Genomic DNA, 11746 nt, shown 5'->3' on the forward strand with positions numbered 1-11746 from the left:
TATGGCTTCTAATGTTACATATCCACTAAAACCAGAGGGCTTCTGTCTCTGACCTGCTTAAGTTTTCAAGGTCAATGGAAACATCTTCCTTTGGAGTACTGGTCTCCCAAGGCAAAAATAGTCACTTTGTTTCCAGAAACAAAATTACCCTCACATGTACTGGGTTGGAATGACAAGAAGGGCAATAGTGCAGGATGCATCACAAGGCAGAACCAGGTGGCCCTCTGCCTAGCCCTCTACATGTGCCCAGGTGCCATTCTGGGCTTTATTGAGAAATCCCTGACCTCTGAAATCTTAGCAATATGTACCTTTTCTTCTTCTCCTGAGATCAGAGCTTTGCTCAACTCCTGAATATCCAGAGTCTGGGAGGTGAACAGATGTGAACAATCACTTACCAAGGATGGTATATTAGGTCATTGTGATAGAAATTAAAACAATGACGGACCACCAGATTTCTATTAACGTGCATAAAATTTGATATGATGACAGCATCAGATGCTGCTATGCATGTGGGTCAGCAGGACACTCCATTACTGGTGGTAACGCCAAATGTCTCTGCCAATTTGGAAGATGCCTTGGCAGTTTCTTACAAAGATAAGATGGTGCATGATACAATAAAGAAAACACATCCCCATGTATTTCCTGAAATGAGTTACTTTCATCCACACAAGAATATACACATATGTTTATTGCTCATTTATTTGATGGTCAAGACTTGAAAGCAACCATCAGGTCCTTCCATAGGGGAATGGATCAACAAGCTCTAGTACAAAAAAAAAAAAAAAAAAAAAGCTCTAGTATATCCATACTCTGAATATGATTCAGTGATGAAAAGTCTTGTGTTAAAAAAAAAAAAAAAAGAAAAAGAAAAGTCTTGTGTTATCAGAAAAAAAAAAAAAAAAAGGTTTGTGTTATCGGGATGCCTGGATGGTTCAGCGGTTGAGGGTCTGCCTTTGGCCCAGGCCATGATCCCGGAGTCTTGGGATTGCGTCCTGCATAATGCTTCCTGCATGGAGCCTGCTTCTCCCTCTGCCTGTGTGTCTGCCTTTCTCTCTCTGTGTGTCTCTGGAATAAATAAATAAAATCTTTTAAAAAATATATTCAACACTTATTTTTTCCTAAAGAATATCTGAAAATGAGACTACCTGGGTCAAAGTTAAAGCAATAATCTGCATAGAATGTCTAAAGGTCTTGGATTATTAACATAGCAATGGTGCCCTCTAGTGTATCATGTATTACACATTCCTTGGTTGGGGATGAGAGCAGTCTGGATTTAAGTAGGTGGCTTCCTACTGAAAATCTGGATGAACAATAAGCCTCCCCTAGGCTTAATCACCTTAGCTCCTCAAACCCCCACCCACTGATACCAATTCCAGAGGCAAGGTCACAGATACATGGTGCAGCAACTTATCACAGTTCGGAGTGCCACTGACCAAGACACAAGGTCCCAATAACCTACAGTGAGATTGCCAAGATTGAACCACCTACTGCCAATCTCCAGGATCACTTTCTTATTAGATCAATAGGCGAATCCATCATTTCCTGTTATAACGCCTCTCTCTTTTCTGGAGGTTGTGGCTTAAACGATACCCACCCTTTCCACACATGCACATGCACTGGGTCATCTCAAGGATGGTAAGGTATTAAGAAAATGTCATTAACATTAATGTTTGCCATTAATTGAGAAAGACTGAGCTGATGTTCAAGGATAAGTATAAACTAACACCTGAATATTTATTTTGAGGATTAATTCAAACTCTCTTGGGTAGGAAACGTCAACCAAGAGAGCATCCCAGATCGGTCCATTCTGCCTCTTCCCAGTAACCAAGGATATGGCAGAGATTATTATTTACATCCACGCCCACCCCCACTGCTTGTGTAAGATGAGGAAATAACAGCCGACCTAATTGCCCCAGGTGGACAGGAGTTGAGCTTATAAAAGTCAAGGGCTAAAAGGAGAGGACAGTGGTGGCAGCCCTGAAGTTCCCATGGTGAATTGCGGCTAAAAACAAATCAGGATAAAACGCCTTACCTGATGTGTGATGCCCACAAGATCTCAGGAGTAACATAGCTTGGGTTAAACGCTGCAAAATTTGGATTCAGAAAACCTGGGTTCAAAGCCTCCTCTTCAGCCTCTAGCTATGTGATCAGGCGATATATGGTCTCCATTTCTGCATCTGTAAAACAGCAGTGACATTACCTGCTTTTCAGTTTCTTGCCAAGTGTAAAGTGTTTAGCATCGTGCCTGACATATCCCATTTACTTGATATTAATTTATTATTATCACCACTATTATTGGCAGTGTCTATCATCTGGGAGGAAACCCACACACGCAGGAAAAGAATTCACGGAAACTTTTGTCTTCTTGTCACAATGTTGTCATTTTCCAATTTCCTAAAAGAAGTGTGCACTGCTATAAAAACCTGAAGGGAGGGGACCCCGGGGTGGCGCAGCGGTTTAGCGCCGCCGTCTGCCCAGGGCGTGATCCTGGAGACCCCAGATTAAGTCCCACGTCGGGCTCCCTGCATGGAGCCTGCTTCTTCCTCTGCCTGTGTCTCTCATGAATAAATCTTTAAAAAAAATTTTTTTTTAAAAATATGAAGGGAGAGGGACGCCTGGGTGCCTCAGCGGTTGAGCGTCTGCCTCCGGCCCAGGGCGTGATCCTAGGGTCTCGGGATCGAGTCCCTCCTCGGGCTCCCGGCATGGAGCCTGCTTCTCCCTTTGCCTGTGTCTCTGCCTCTCTCTGTGTGTCTTTCATGATTAATAAATAAAATCTTAAAAAAAAAAGAATAAAATCTGAAGGGAGAGAAAGTACCTTTCTCTTTTTGGCATAATACAAATTTGACTAGTCTACTGTTGCCCAAATTGCCCGGGCTCCTCCTATTGCTCAGGAGGGCGTTGGGGGTCGTGTTAAAAGCACAGATTCCTAGGGCCCGACCGAAAAATACTGAATCGGAACATGTCACGAACAAACCTGTTTATACCGTTAACGAGTCCCACAGATGATTCTTATCATTGGGCAGTTGGGTGGGACCTGCTGGTTTAAAACCAGCGGGGCAGGGACTGCGCGAGAAACGCCAGCGCAGGTTGCGGCAATCACGAGGGCCCGGGCCTCCAATTCGCGTTCTGTCCCGCACACTGGCGCCGAGCGAGCAGGAGCCTGGGGGTTGTAGTTTCCAGGAGCCAGACCTCTGCCTATAAGAAAGGCGAGGATGACTGCCAAAAACTTCCCGCCCCACAATGCAAAGGCCAGCGGTGACGTCATCCGCGGAGCGCCGGAGATGGAGCGGGCAGTTGCTACCGCTCCTACCTCTACCCCCGTTGCCTCGGAGCCGGCTTCCCCTGCCGCCGCCGCCGCCGCCGCCGCCGCCGCCGCCCCCCCCGCCCCCGCCCCCTCCCTGCCCTCCCCGCTCTCCCCTCCCCCCTCCGCCTCCCCTTTCTCCACCTCCCCCGCCGCCTCCTTCTTGGGCGCTTCTGCCCTCTCTACACGACTCAGGCTCTCTGCCCCTGAGCAGCCGTGTTCGGTCTCCTTTGTGGTCCTGGGGCGCAGCCATGGCGGACGGCGGCGGCGGCGGGGGCCCCGGCTCGGTGGGCGGCGGCGGAGCGGGCCAGGCCTCGGCGGGGTCGGCGACGGGCGCGGCGGGGGCCGGCGGGAGCGGCGGCCCCATCAACCCGGCCTCGCTGCCTCCCGGCGATCCGCAGCTCATCGCTCTCATCGTGGAGCAGCTCAAGAGCAGGGGCCTGTTTGACAGCTTCCGCCGGGACTGCCTGGCCGACGTGGACACCAAGGTAGCCGGGGCCGGGCGTGAGGACGGCAGGGTCGCAGCTTGGCTTTTCTAAAGCAGAGAGAAAACCGAAAGATACTTTAAACCGCTTGAGGCAGTGCAGAAAGCTTCCGGAGTCGTGTACACGTGGTTGGGCTCCCAGCCCCATGACTGCGAGCGGGGCGGCGGTCCAGTCGTTGTGTGAACGTAGGGGGGAGAGCCTGCATCCTGTCTTTCCCAAGCTGAGACGTCTTTGAGCCCCTCAGTAACAAACCTCTGTGTGTTAAGAACGTTGGAGAAGACCAGTAAGGAAGCGAGAAGGCGTGAATGCGCCGTCGTCACCTGTGGTAGCTGCTAGCTATTGCTTCTTCCCGCTAGCTTAGTGATTTGCACTTTGGGTATCCAGTCGAATTAAGGTACGCCCTTAATTACCCTTTTACTCCAGAACCGACACCCTTTTACTCCACCGTGGCTCAAAGGGGATTTGGTGCCAATTTTAGATCCGAATGCCTCCTAGTAAAATGCTGTTTCATGTTACTTGCCACAGCCCTGGGAATTCCATGAAGCCACGTGTTACCAGACATAACAGTAGTTGCTGGAATGTTCCATTCTCTCCCTTTTCAGAAGCTTTTCTAAGAAGATTAGGTTTGTCGGTGTAGGAGGCACCGTTAACTCCTCTAGGGAAGTGATTTCTCCTCTCTGAGAAAATCTGCCTGTCTAACAGGAGGATTGTGAACCTAAAATTACAACTCAAAGATAGGAAAAGACGTCCTCCATTTAGTCATTGACATTTACTGGCCTATAGCATGTGGGCTGTGTGGATACAGGAACAAGTAAGTCATTACCTGTCCTCAAAGCTTGTACTGTAGGGTAGAAAACTGACATGTGGACCTGAGAGTATAAACAGTAAGTGGTGCTAGAAGTGGTTAATGCTTAATTTTCCTTATGTGAGGCGTCTCAGATACATAACAACTGAGCTTCCACCATTCCCAGGACTCTGGGTATTCTTAACTTCCCATCACAAGTTCTCCACTCATATCTCTTATGTTCAGTTTTATGCAGCTAAATCCATGTAGTATGCATGTTATTTTAAAAAGAAACAGGGATGCCTGGGTGGCTCAGTGGTTGAGCGTCTGCCTTTGGCCCAGGACCTGATCCTGGGGTCCTGGGATCAAGTCCCACGTCAGGCTCCCTGCATGGAGCCTGCTTCTCCCTCTGCCTGTGTCTCTGCCTCTCTGTATATGTGTCTCATGAATAGATAAATAACATCTTTAAAAAAAGGAAATCAGTATTGTAAAGCTGTCGGGGAAAGGAGAGTTGGAGCCTCCCCCCACATAACACCTTATATGTTCCTTCCATTAGCTGCTGGGTGGTTTTAATTCTGGAAGACAGTGTGTTTTCAGACACTGTTGCTTTAGCTCCATGGTCTCAGTGTGACTCTTGGATCAGCAACACCAACCTCACCTGAGAATTTGTTAGAAATATATATTCTTAGGCTTAGGCCCTTTCCCAGACTGCTGAAATATTTGGGGGAAAATGTACTGATGATGTTTGTAATTTACTTTGCAATGCACCCAAAATACAAATAGAACAAACTGATAAGTGAATCAAGTGAGGGATAGATAGTGCAATAAAATGTTAATGGCAGGTACATTCTGTCCTTTCACTTCAAGAACTGAAGGGATTGTTCTATATTGTCAAGATCTTTTCGGGTTTGGGGATGATATTTGCTGTCCTTTGTCCTTTTTCAGTAAGCAGTAACTTATTTCAAACAGGGTAACGTATTTTCTTTTTTTTTTTTTTTTTTAAAGATTTTATTTATTTATTCATGATAGTCACACAGAGAGAGACAGAGAGGCAGAGACACAGGCAGAGGGAGAAGCAGGCTCCATGCACCGGGAGCCCGACGTGGGATTCGATCCCGGGTCTCCAGGATCGCGCCCCGGGCCAAAGGCAGGCGCCAAACCGCTGCGCCACCCAGGGATCCCGGGTAACGTATTTTCAATAGCAGAAAGTATAATATCAGGACGCATAGTTCCCAGTTACAAATTAATTCTAGTTCCTTTAAGCAAAGGAGTGAATCTGTTGACTTGAGGAATGCAAGAAAGGACTAAATGAGCAAACTGGGGGAATCCCTGGGTGGCTCAGCGGTTTAGTGCCTGCCTTTGGCCCAGGGTGTGATCCTGGAGTCCCGGGATCAAGTCCCACGTCAGGCTCCCTGCATGAAGCCTGCTTCTCCCTCTGCCTGCATCTCTGCCTCTCTCTGTGTGTGTCTCTCATGAATAAATAAATTAAATCTTAAAAAAAAAAAAAAAAAAAACGAGCAAACTGCCAGAAGAGGGATGCGTTTGGAACCAAGGATGCTCCACAGGGGCTGTCTTTCATCTCTGCTCTATAACTCTTTTATTGTCACTGCAGAGTCATCCATTTGGTTACTAGTATTTTGATTACATCTTACATCTTCTTCCTATAGAAAAGGGCTCTCAACTCCTATTCAAAAAATCTCAGGGAACATCAGCATTGTCTTAGCATGGGTCAGGCACCAGCCTTGCCGTCAGGAGAACATGGCACCCTCTGCTGGACCTTTGTGAGGGAAGGAGGACGAGTTGCTAGGTAGATAGTACATGGGTGTTTGTGTGTCAATTCACTTGGCCGTTGGCAGAATCTGCATATAGAGTTGAAGCGTGCTGATTTGTCTATTTCATTTACCTGTTAGCAAACTTTTGCCTCGGTGACACTGCATAATAAACCAAATCACAATGGCTTAGGATAAGCGTTCATTCTCATGCTGCTAGGGTTACAGGTCAGCTGGAGTTCAGCTAACCTAAGTAAGCTTCAGCTGGGTGACTCAGGTGGCCTGGGTTTGGGTTTAGCTCGGCTATGTATAAACTCATCTTAGGTCCCAGGACATGCCCTCATAGATGGTCACTAGAGCACAAGAACCAAGCTAGACAGAGCACAACCACATCGAAGGTCTTCGGTCACTAGCACTCCATTGACAAGACCATATCGTGTTGCTAAAACTCCCAACTTCATTGGGTAGGGAAGCAGTCCCTGCGCAGCAGGAGAACAGGGGTGATGCTTAACAGCAATGCTTACTGTTATTCTTGATTTGAAGAAGAGCAGCTGATTGTACCAGAAGGTCTTGGAGGCTGAGAACATATATTCCATGTGTTTATCAAGTTCCTTCTAATTTTGTTCTGATCATAGTTGGATATAAAACATTTGAGGCCGATAAATAGCTCAAGCTCCATTTTTGGACTTAAGCTGTGCTTCGCCTCAGCCTTTCCCAGTGTTCCATAGGCTTTGACTTTAGTCTCCTATTTTCATAGCGCCCTGAGGTTTGGGTGGCCCTACATTTTATACAGTATACTTTCCTGAGTCCTTATTTGTTGCTGAGATACCCTGTGAGGTAAGTGGGGCGTAGCATTTCAGGTTTACAAATGGAAATAACTGAGACTGAAAGGTTGGTGACTTGTTGAAAGTCAGACGGCCAGTTAGTGGTGGCTCTGGGCTAGAACCCAGTTCCTCTGATTTAGAAACAGACTAGGTCTGACCTTGGATTTGCCACATTTTGGCCATGTGGGCAAGTTGTTTCTTTTTTCTAAGTGTAAATTTCTTATCTCTAATATGGGGGCAGGAGAGAGTTCTGGAACCTCCCTGTACCATTACTTGGAAAGTAAGTAGGATGATAAAGCATCTGGCCTTGTGCCTGCCCACCATAAAGTAAGCTCTTGCATTGCTTGTTAATGTATGCTCTGCTGTGCTATGTGGGGTGATCTTCATAGGCATGGTGGAAGTGTCTCTAAGGTCTTAAAATCTACATTTCTCTGAAAAGCAGTATTCTTGAATGACTGATTTCTAAACTTTGGTGCATATAACTTCTTTCCTTGCCTCTTCTTCTTAATGTTTTAGCCAGCTTACCAAAACCTGAGGCAGAAGGTGGATAATTTTGTGTCAACACATCTGGACAAGCAGGAATGGAATCCTACAATGAACAAAAACCAGTTGCGAAATGGTCTGAGGCAGAGTGTGGTTCAGTAAGTAGAATTAAGAGTGAAAAGGCGATAATCATGTAGGATGCACAAGAAAGCTGATAGGCATCATTATTTGGTCAGGGTGAATGGCATTTTACAGCAAATCCCACACACAAGTCCTAGCAGTCCACCCTTTATTAAAGTTAAGGTTCAAGTAAGCAAAGGACTCAGCTGACATTCTTGCTAGTTTATCCAACCTCCTTAGACTCCTGTGTAAACTCTACCGGGTGCATTGAAAGATACTTCAAGTTGTGAAACACAGTTCTCTCTTGCTTGAAGTTTTCAGCATAGTCGGCACATACATAGGAGTTTTAGACCCAGATAGCAGTGTTTGGATCTTGGGCAAGAGGAGTTGGATCTTTAGTATCATAAGGAAATGGGAGTTCTACAAAATCTTTGAGTCCATATGGCCCTCTCACATGTAATGGCAGCTTTTAGGAAGGCATGGAGTCTTATTAAAGCATGGCCTTCACAGTAACAAACGGAACCTTAGTTAATAAGGTGCTGCTGATAGCTCATCCAAGTGACTTCTTAATGTTGCTGGGCATAAAAGTGGAGGCAGTCATGGAATATGGTGTCCTAAGATAAGTTTTTCTAATCTACTTGAGATCTTTTTTGCTCTTATTACTGGCACTCATGTTCAAGTCTTGATCCACTGAACTCTACTGGAATATCTAAAAGCTTGTGAAGCCTACCTCCTTAGGTATAGAAATATGAGGGAATTATGCTTAGTGAAAAAAACCAATATCAAAAAGAAGTATGGTGACTCCATATATGTAACATTGGTGAACAAAGTTATAGCAATGGAGACAAAAATAGTGGTTGCCTAGGGCTTTAGGGATAGGAGGAGGAGGGGAGTGAGTGTGACTTGAAAGGGGTAGCACAAGGGGATACTCTGGTGGTATGGGTAAGATCTTCATTACCTGCAGTTACGTGGTGAAATGGCACAGAGCTACGCATACAACAGAGTGTGGTTACATGTGTGAAAACTAAGGTTGGGTTGTACTGGTTATCATTTTTCCAGTTTGATATTTCACTGTCAGTATGCAGGGTGCACAGACCTTCAAAGAATGATCTTTTTATTTCCACAAGGTCAGGGATGTTGGAAGCTGGAGTGGACAGAATCATTTCTCAAGTGGTGGATCCCAAACTAAACCACATCTTTAGACCACAGATAGAAAGAGCAATTCATGAGTTCCTGGCGGCCAAGAAAAAAGAAGCTGTGCCAGCGCCCCCTCCAGAGCCTGAGAGCCAGGACCCCCCAGCTCCATCCCAGGATGCTTCCTAAGGTCCGGTATCCCATCTTTTGTCCAGGAGCATTCATCTCTGACTTATAGATAAATAAAATGGATAGAAAAGGGGTAAGCCACTATTGGGGATCATATTCTTTATGTATTCAGAAAAGCATTTACTGCAGATAGACTTCACCTACTATTTAAAAGTCATTTTTTACTGAGAACTAATGAATAGCATTCTCCTGTCTTGGTATGAGTTTCTGTGCCACCAGAGCTAAACATTTAAGCTGTGAATAGATGCTTCATTAGAAATAGTTAGCATCTATTAGATGCTATTAGATGCATTAGAAACTATTAGAAATAGATTAGCATCTATTAGAAATAGATGCTTCATTAGAAAGCCTGGGATGATTGTTGTGCACAAGAGAAATTCAAAGGAAAGTTCTGTTTTTCTGAAATTGATAAAACAAGTCTCACGCCTGGACATGAATTAAACTTGGGCTTGCAATTTGAATATAAAGTCGAACAATGTATTAAAAAACGCCATCCTAAATAAGACTCAGTTTGCTTTAAGCCCTGCTGTATTTCCCTGTATTTAGGGATTATAGTTTACCAGTGACAGTTACCATGGGATTCTTGTGTTATATGCATACCCCTTCTAATTACATTTGGGATTTAATTTAATCTTAAAAGCCAGCTATAGATGCACAAAGCAATACTTTTTGCAGGCTTTGAGACATTAGTAAATATGAGCAGTGATCAGCAAGTAAGCAGTGGATTCTTACCTAGCCATTGTTAGTAATCTGTCCTCTCAGTCCATTTTGGTGTTCTGTTTGTAAGATTCATTAAGATGTTTATAATTTTTTATAAGAAAGCATCAATGAGTGAACAGAACAAGAGCATAAAGCTCGTGTGGGGCACTGCCTTAAGGGGAGGGGGGTTGTCTTTTTGTGCCTGTATTGGGGGAAAACCTCAGTTCCATTATGGAGTGTAAAACATTACCAGTCTTTAAGTTTAATTGTAAATTCCTTTAGAAGCATTAAAATCAAATGTAGTCTCTTATCAAAAAGCATTTTAATCTGATTCTCTTATCTTTTCAGAGTATGTCTGACACCTTTTGGAAGCTCCATTGAATTAACCGCGAAGAAATGGATTCGGTTACTTAAGAGTACAACTTCAGAATGAAGACAGGCCGAGGTCATCACTGATTTCAGCATGCAGCCCTGACTGTGGGCAGTGTCCAGATTGAACAGGCAGTAGCAGAGTTGACCATGTGTGCTCCCTCATTGTGCTGTCATCTGGTCAGCCTGTCAAAGGGGATGACACCCAGTAGACACTACAGAGGTATAAAGAAACACTACATCAGTCTGGGTTGTCCTGAATCAAACCTTTATACTTGAACTTGAAGACTGTGTGGATTTTAGGGTTTTTGTGTTTGGGTATCCCTAGAGGGGCTGTAGCTATAGTGAAGGAACATAATCAGTTCCAAAGATGCAATTTCAAAGAATGACAGTGAAGGATAGCATGGAGTAGGTATTAGTGCTTATTTGTCAACTAGAATGTTTAAGCCATTAGCACCAAATAGCTCTAAAGTTGACGTGACCCTCTTGTACATGAATCTTGTAGCTTCGGCTTCTTTTCCTCTGTAAGAGGTGACGATACATGGGACCCTAGAATGTGAGGAAGTGCAGACACCAGGTATAAGGAAAAACATGTGCAGGCTCTCTGTCCAGGGCTGCTTCCTATCCTGCAAGGGCTTATGAATCTTGGGTGTGTTTATTTTATTCTCATGTTTATGTTTTTTAGAAAAGTTGAATGATCAATAAATGGCTTAAGTTTTGTAATCATTTGATACTCTTACTCTGAAGCCTCAGCCGAATGGTAGCCTCCAGGCCTGTGAGCCTGTGAAAACTAACCTTTGTCCTCTGCCTGCTATTCCTCTGGCTGCACAGGATTAGTGGGCCTCGGCAGGGTTGGGGGCGGGGGCAGGGGGGTGGATTGCTGCACGTAACCTGGAGCTGCCCACCCCCTGAAGCTAGTAGGTAGCACTGGAGTAGTAGTCCCTCTCCTTCCCTGGCCCACTACTGATGCCCATCACTAGTTGAGGGCAGAATGATCTATCCCTGTTTCTCAAACTTGAGTGTATGGCAGCATCACCCCGGTATCTTGGAAGGATGCACGTTCTGCCCCAGAGGTTCAGTAGTGGGGATCTGAGCGTGTTGCTTATGCTCCAGGTGGTGTTCATGCTGCTGGCCCTTAGCAAACATTCTATACTGCAAGCCTTGAATAATGGCAAAGCTTACTTCAAAGAGTTTTGGTTCTTAGTTGAATCTGTCACGGGATGTTGTTCATCTAACAAATTGTAACCTAGTGAGCTGGTTCCCGGTTAAAACGAACCACCTCCACCTTTACCTTTTCTTGGCTTATATCAGATGTTCAGGCATTAGGTTACCCTATTTCTGCCATTTACTCATGGAGGGGAAATAGGTTCCCAAGCATTCTGGGAAGCCTCACTGGCACTGGGAACTAAAGTAAGTTCTAACAGAACCATTAAACAGCAGTGCTGCCGAGAGCAGAATCCCCCAGCAGGAGTGGCATCGCCCTGGAACTTAGAAATGCACCACCCCCCCCCCGCCACCCCAGACCTGATTCACAGACTACTGGAGGAGGAGGTCCAACAAGCCCCTCTGGTGATCTGATGCACACCAAA

General features: G+C 45.3%; 1 protein-coding gene and 1 long non-coding RNA gene across 3 annotated transcripts; one reads left to right on the forward strand and one right to left on the reverse strand.

Annotated features, from left to right (window-relative positions):
* Positions 1-673: 673 nt before the first annotated feature.
* Positions 674-3248, reverse strand: LOC144312598 (uncharacterized). Its single transcript, XR_013378098.1, has 3 exons — positions 2975-3248; positions 2033-2177; positions 674-1065 (listed from the first exon to the last, which is right to left on the reverse strand). It is a non-coding gene; the product is annotated as an uncharacterized LOC144312598 (long non-coding RNA).
* A 160-nt stretch (positions 3249-3408) lies between these two features.
* BOD1 (biorientation of chromosomes in cell division 1) lies at positions 3409-10880 on the forward strand. 2 transcript variants are annotated; one of them, XR_013378094.1, is made up of 4 exons: positions 3409-3789; positions 7680-7804; positions 8894-9162; positions 10137-10880. XR_013378094.1 is itself a non-coding variant. In XM_077895511.1 (4 exons), the coding sequence occupies exons 1-3, from the start codon at positions 3553-3555 to the stop codon at positions 9087-9089; spliced, it is 558 nt and encodes a 185-aa protein (XP_077751637.1). In that variant the 5' UTR covers positions 3413-3552; the 3' UTR covers position 9090; positions 10137-10880. The 2 variants fall into 2 exon arrangements, 1 of the variants encoding a protein (XP_077751637.1); XM_077895511.1 differs by having other exon boundaries at positions 3413-3789; positions 8894-9090.
* Positions 10881-11746: the final 866 nt, after the last annotated feature.

The sequence above is a fragment of the Canis aureus genome, chromosome 4 (assembly GCF_053574225.1).
Source record: "Canis aureus isolate CA01 chromosome 4, VMU_Caureus_v.1.0, whole genome shotgun sequence".
NCBI lineage: Eukaryota > Metazoa > Chordata > Mammalia > Carnivora > Canidae > Canis > Canis aureus.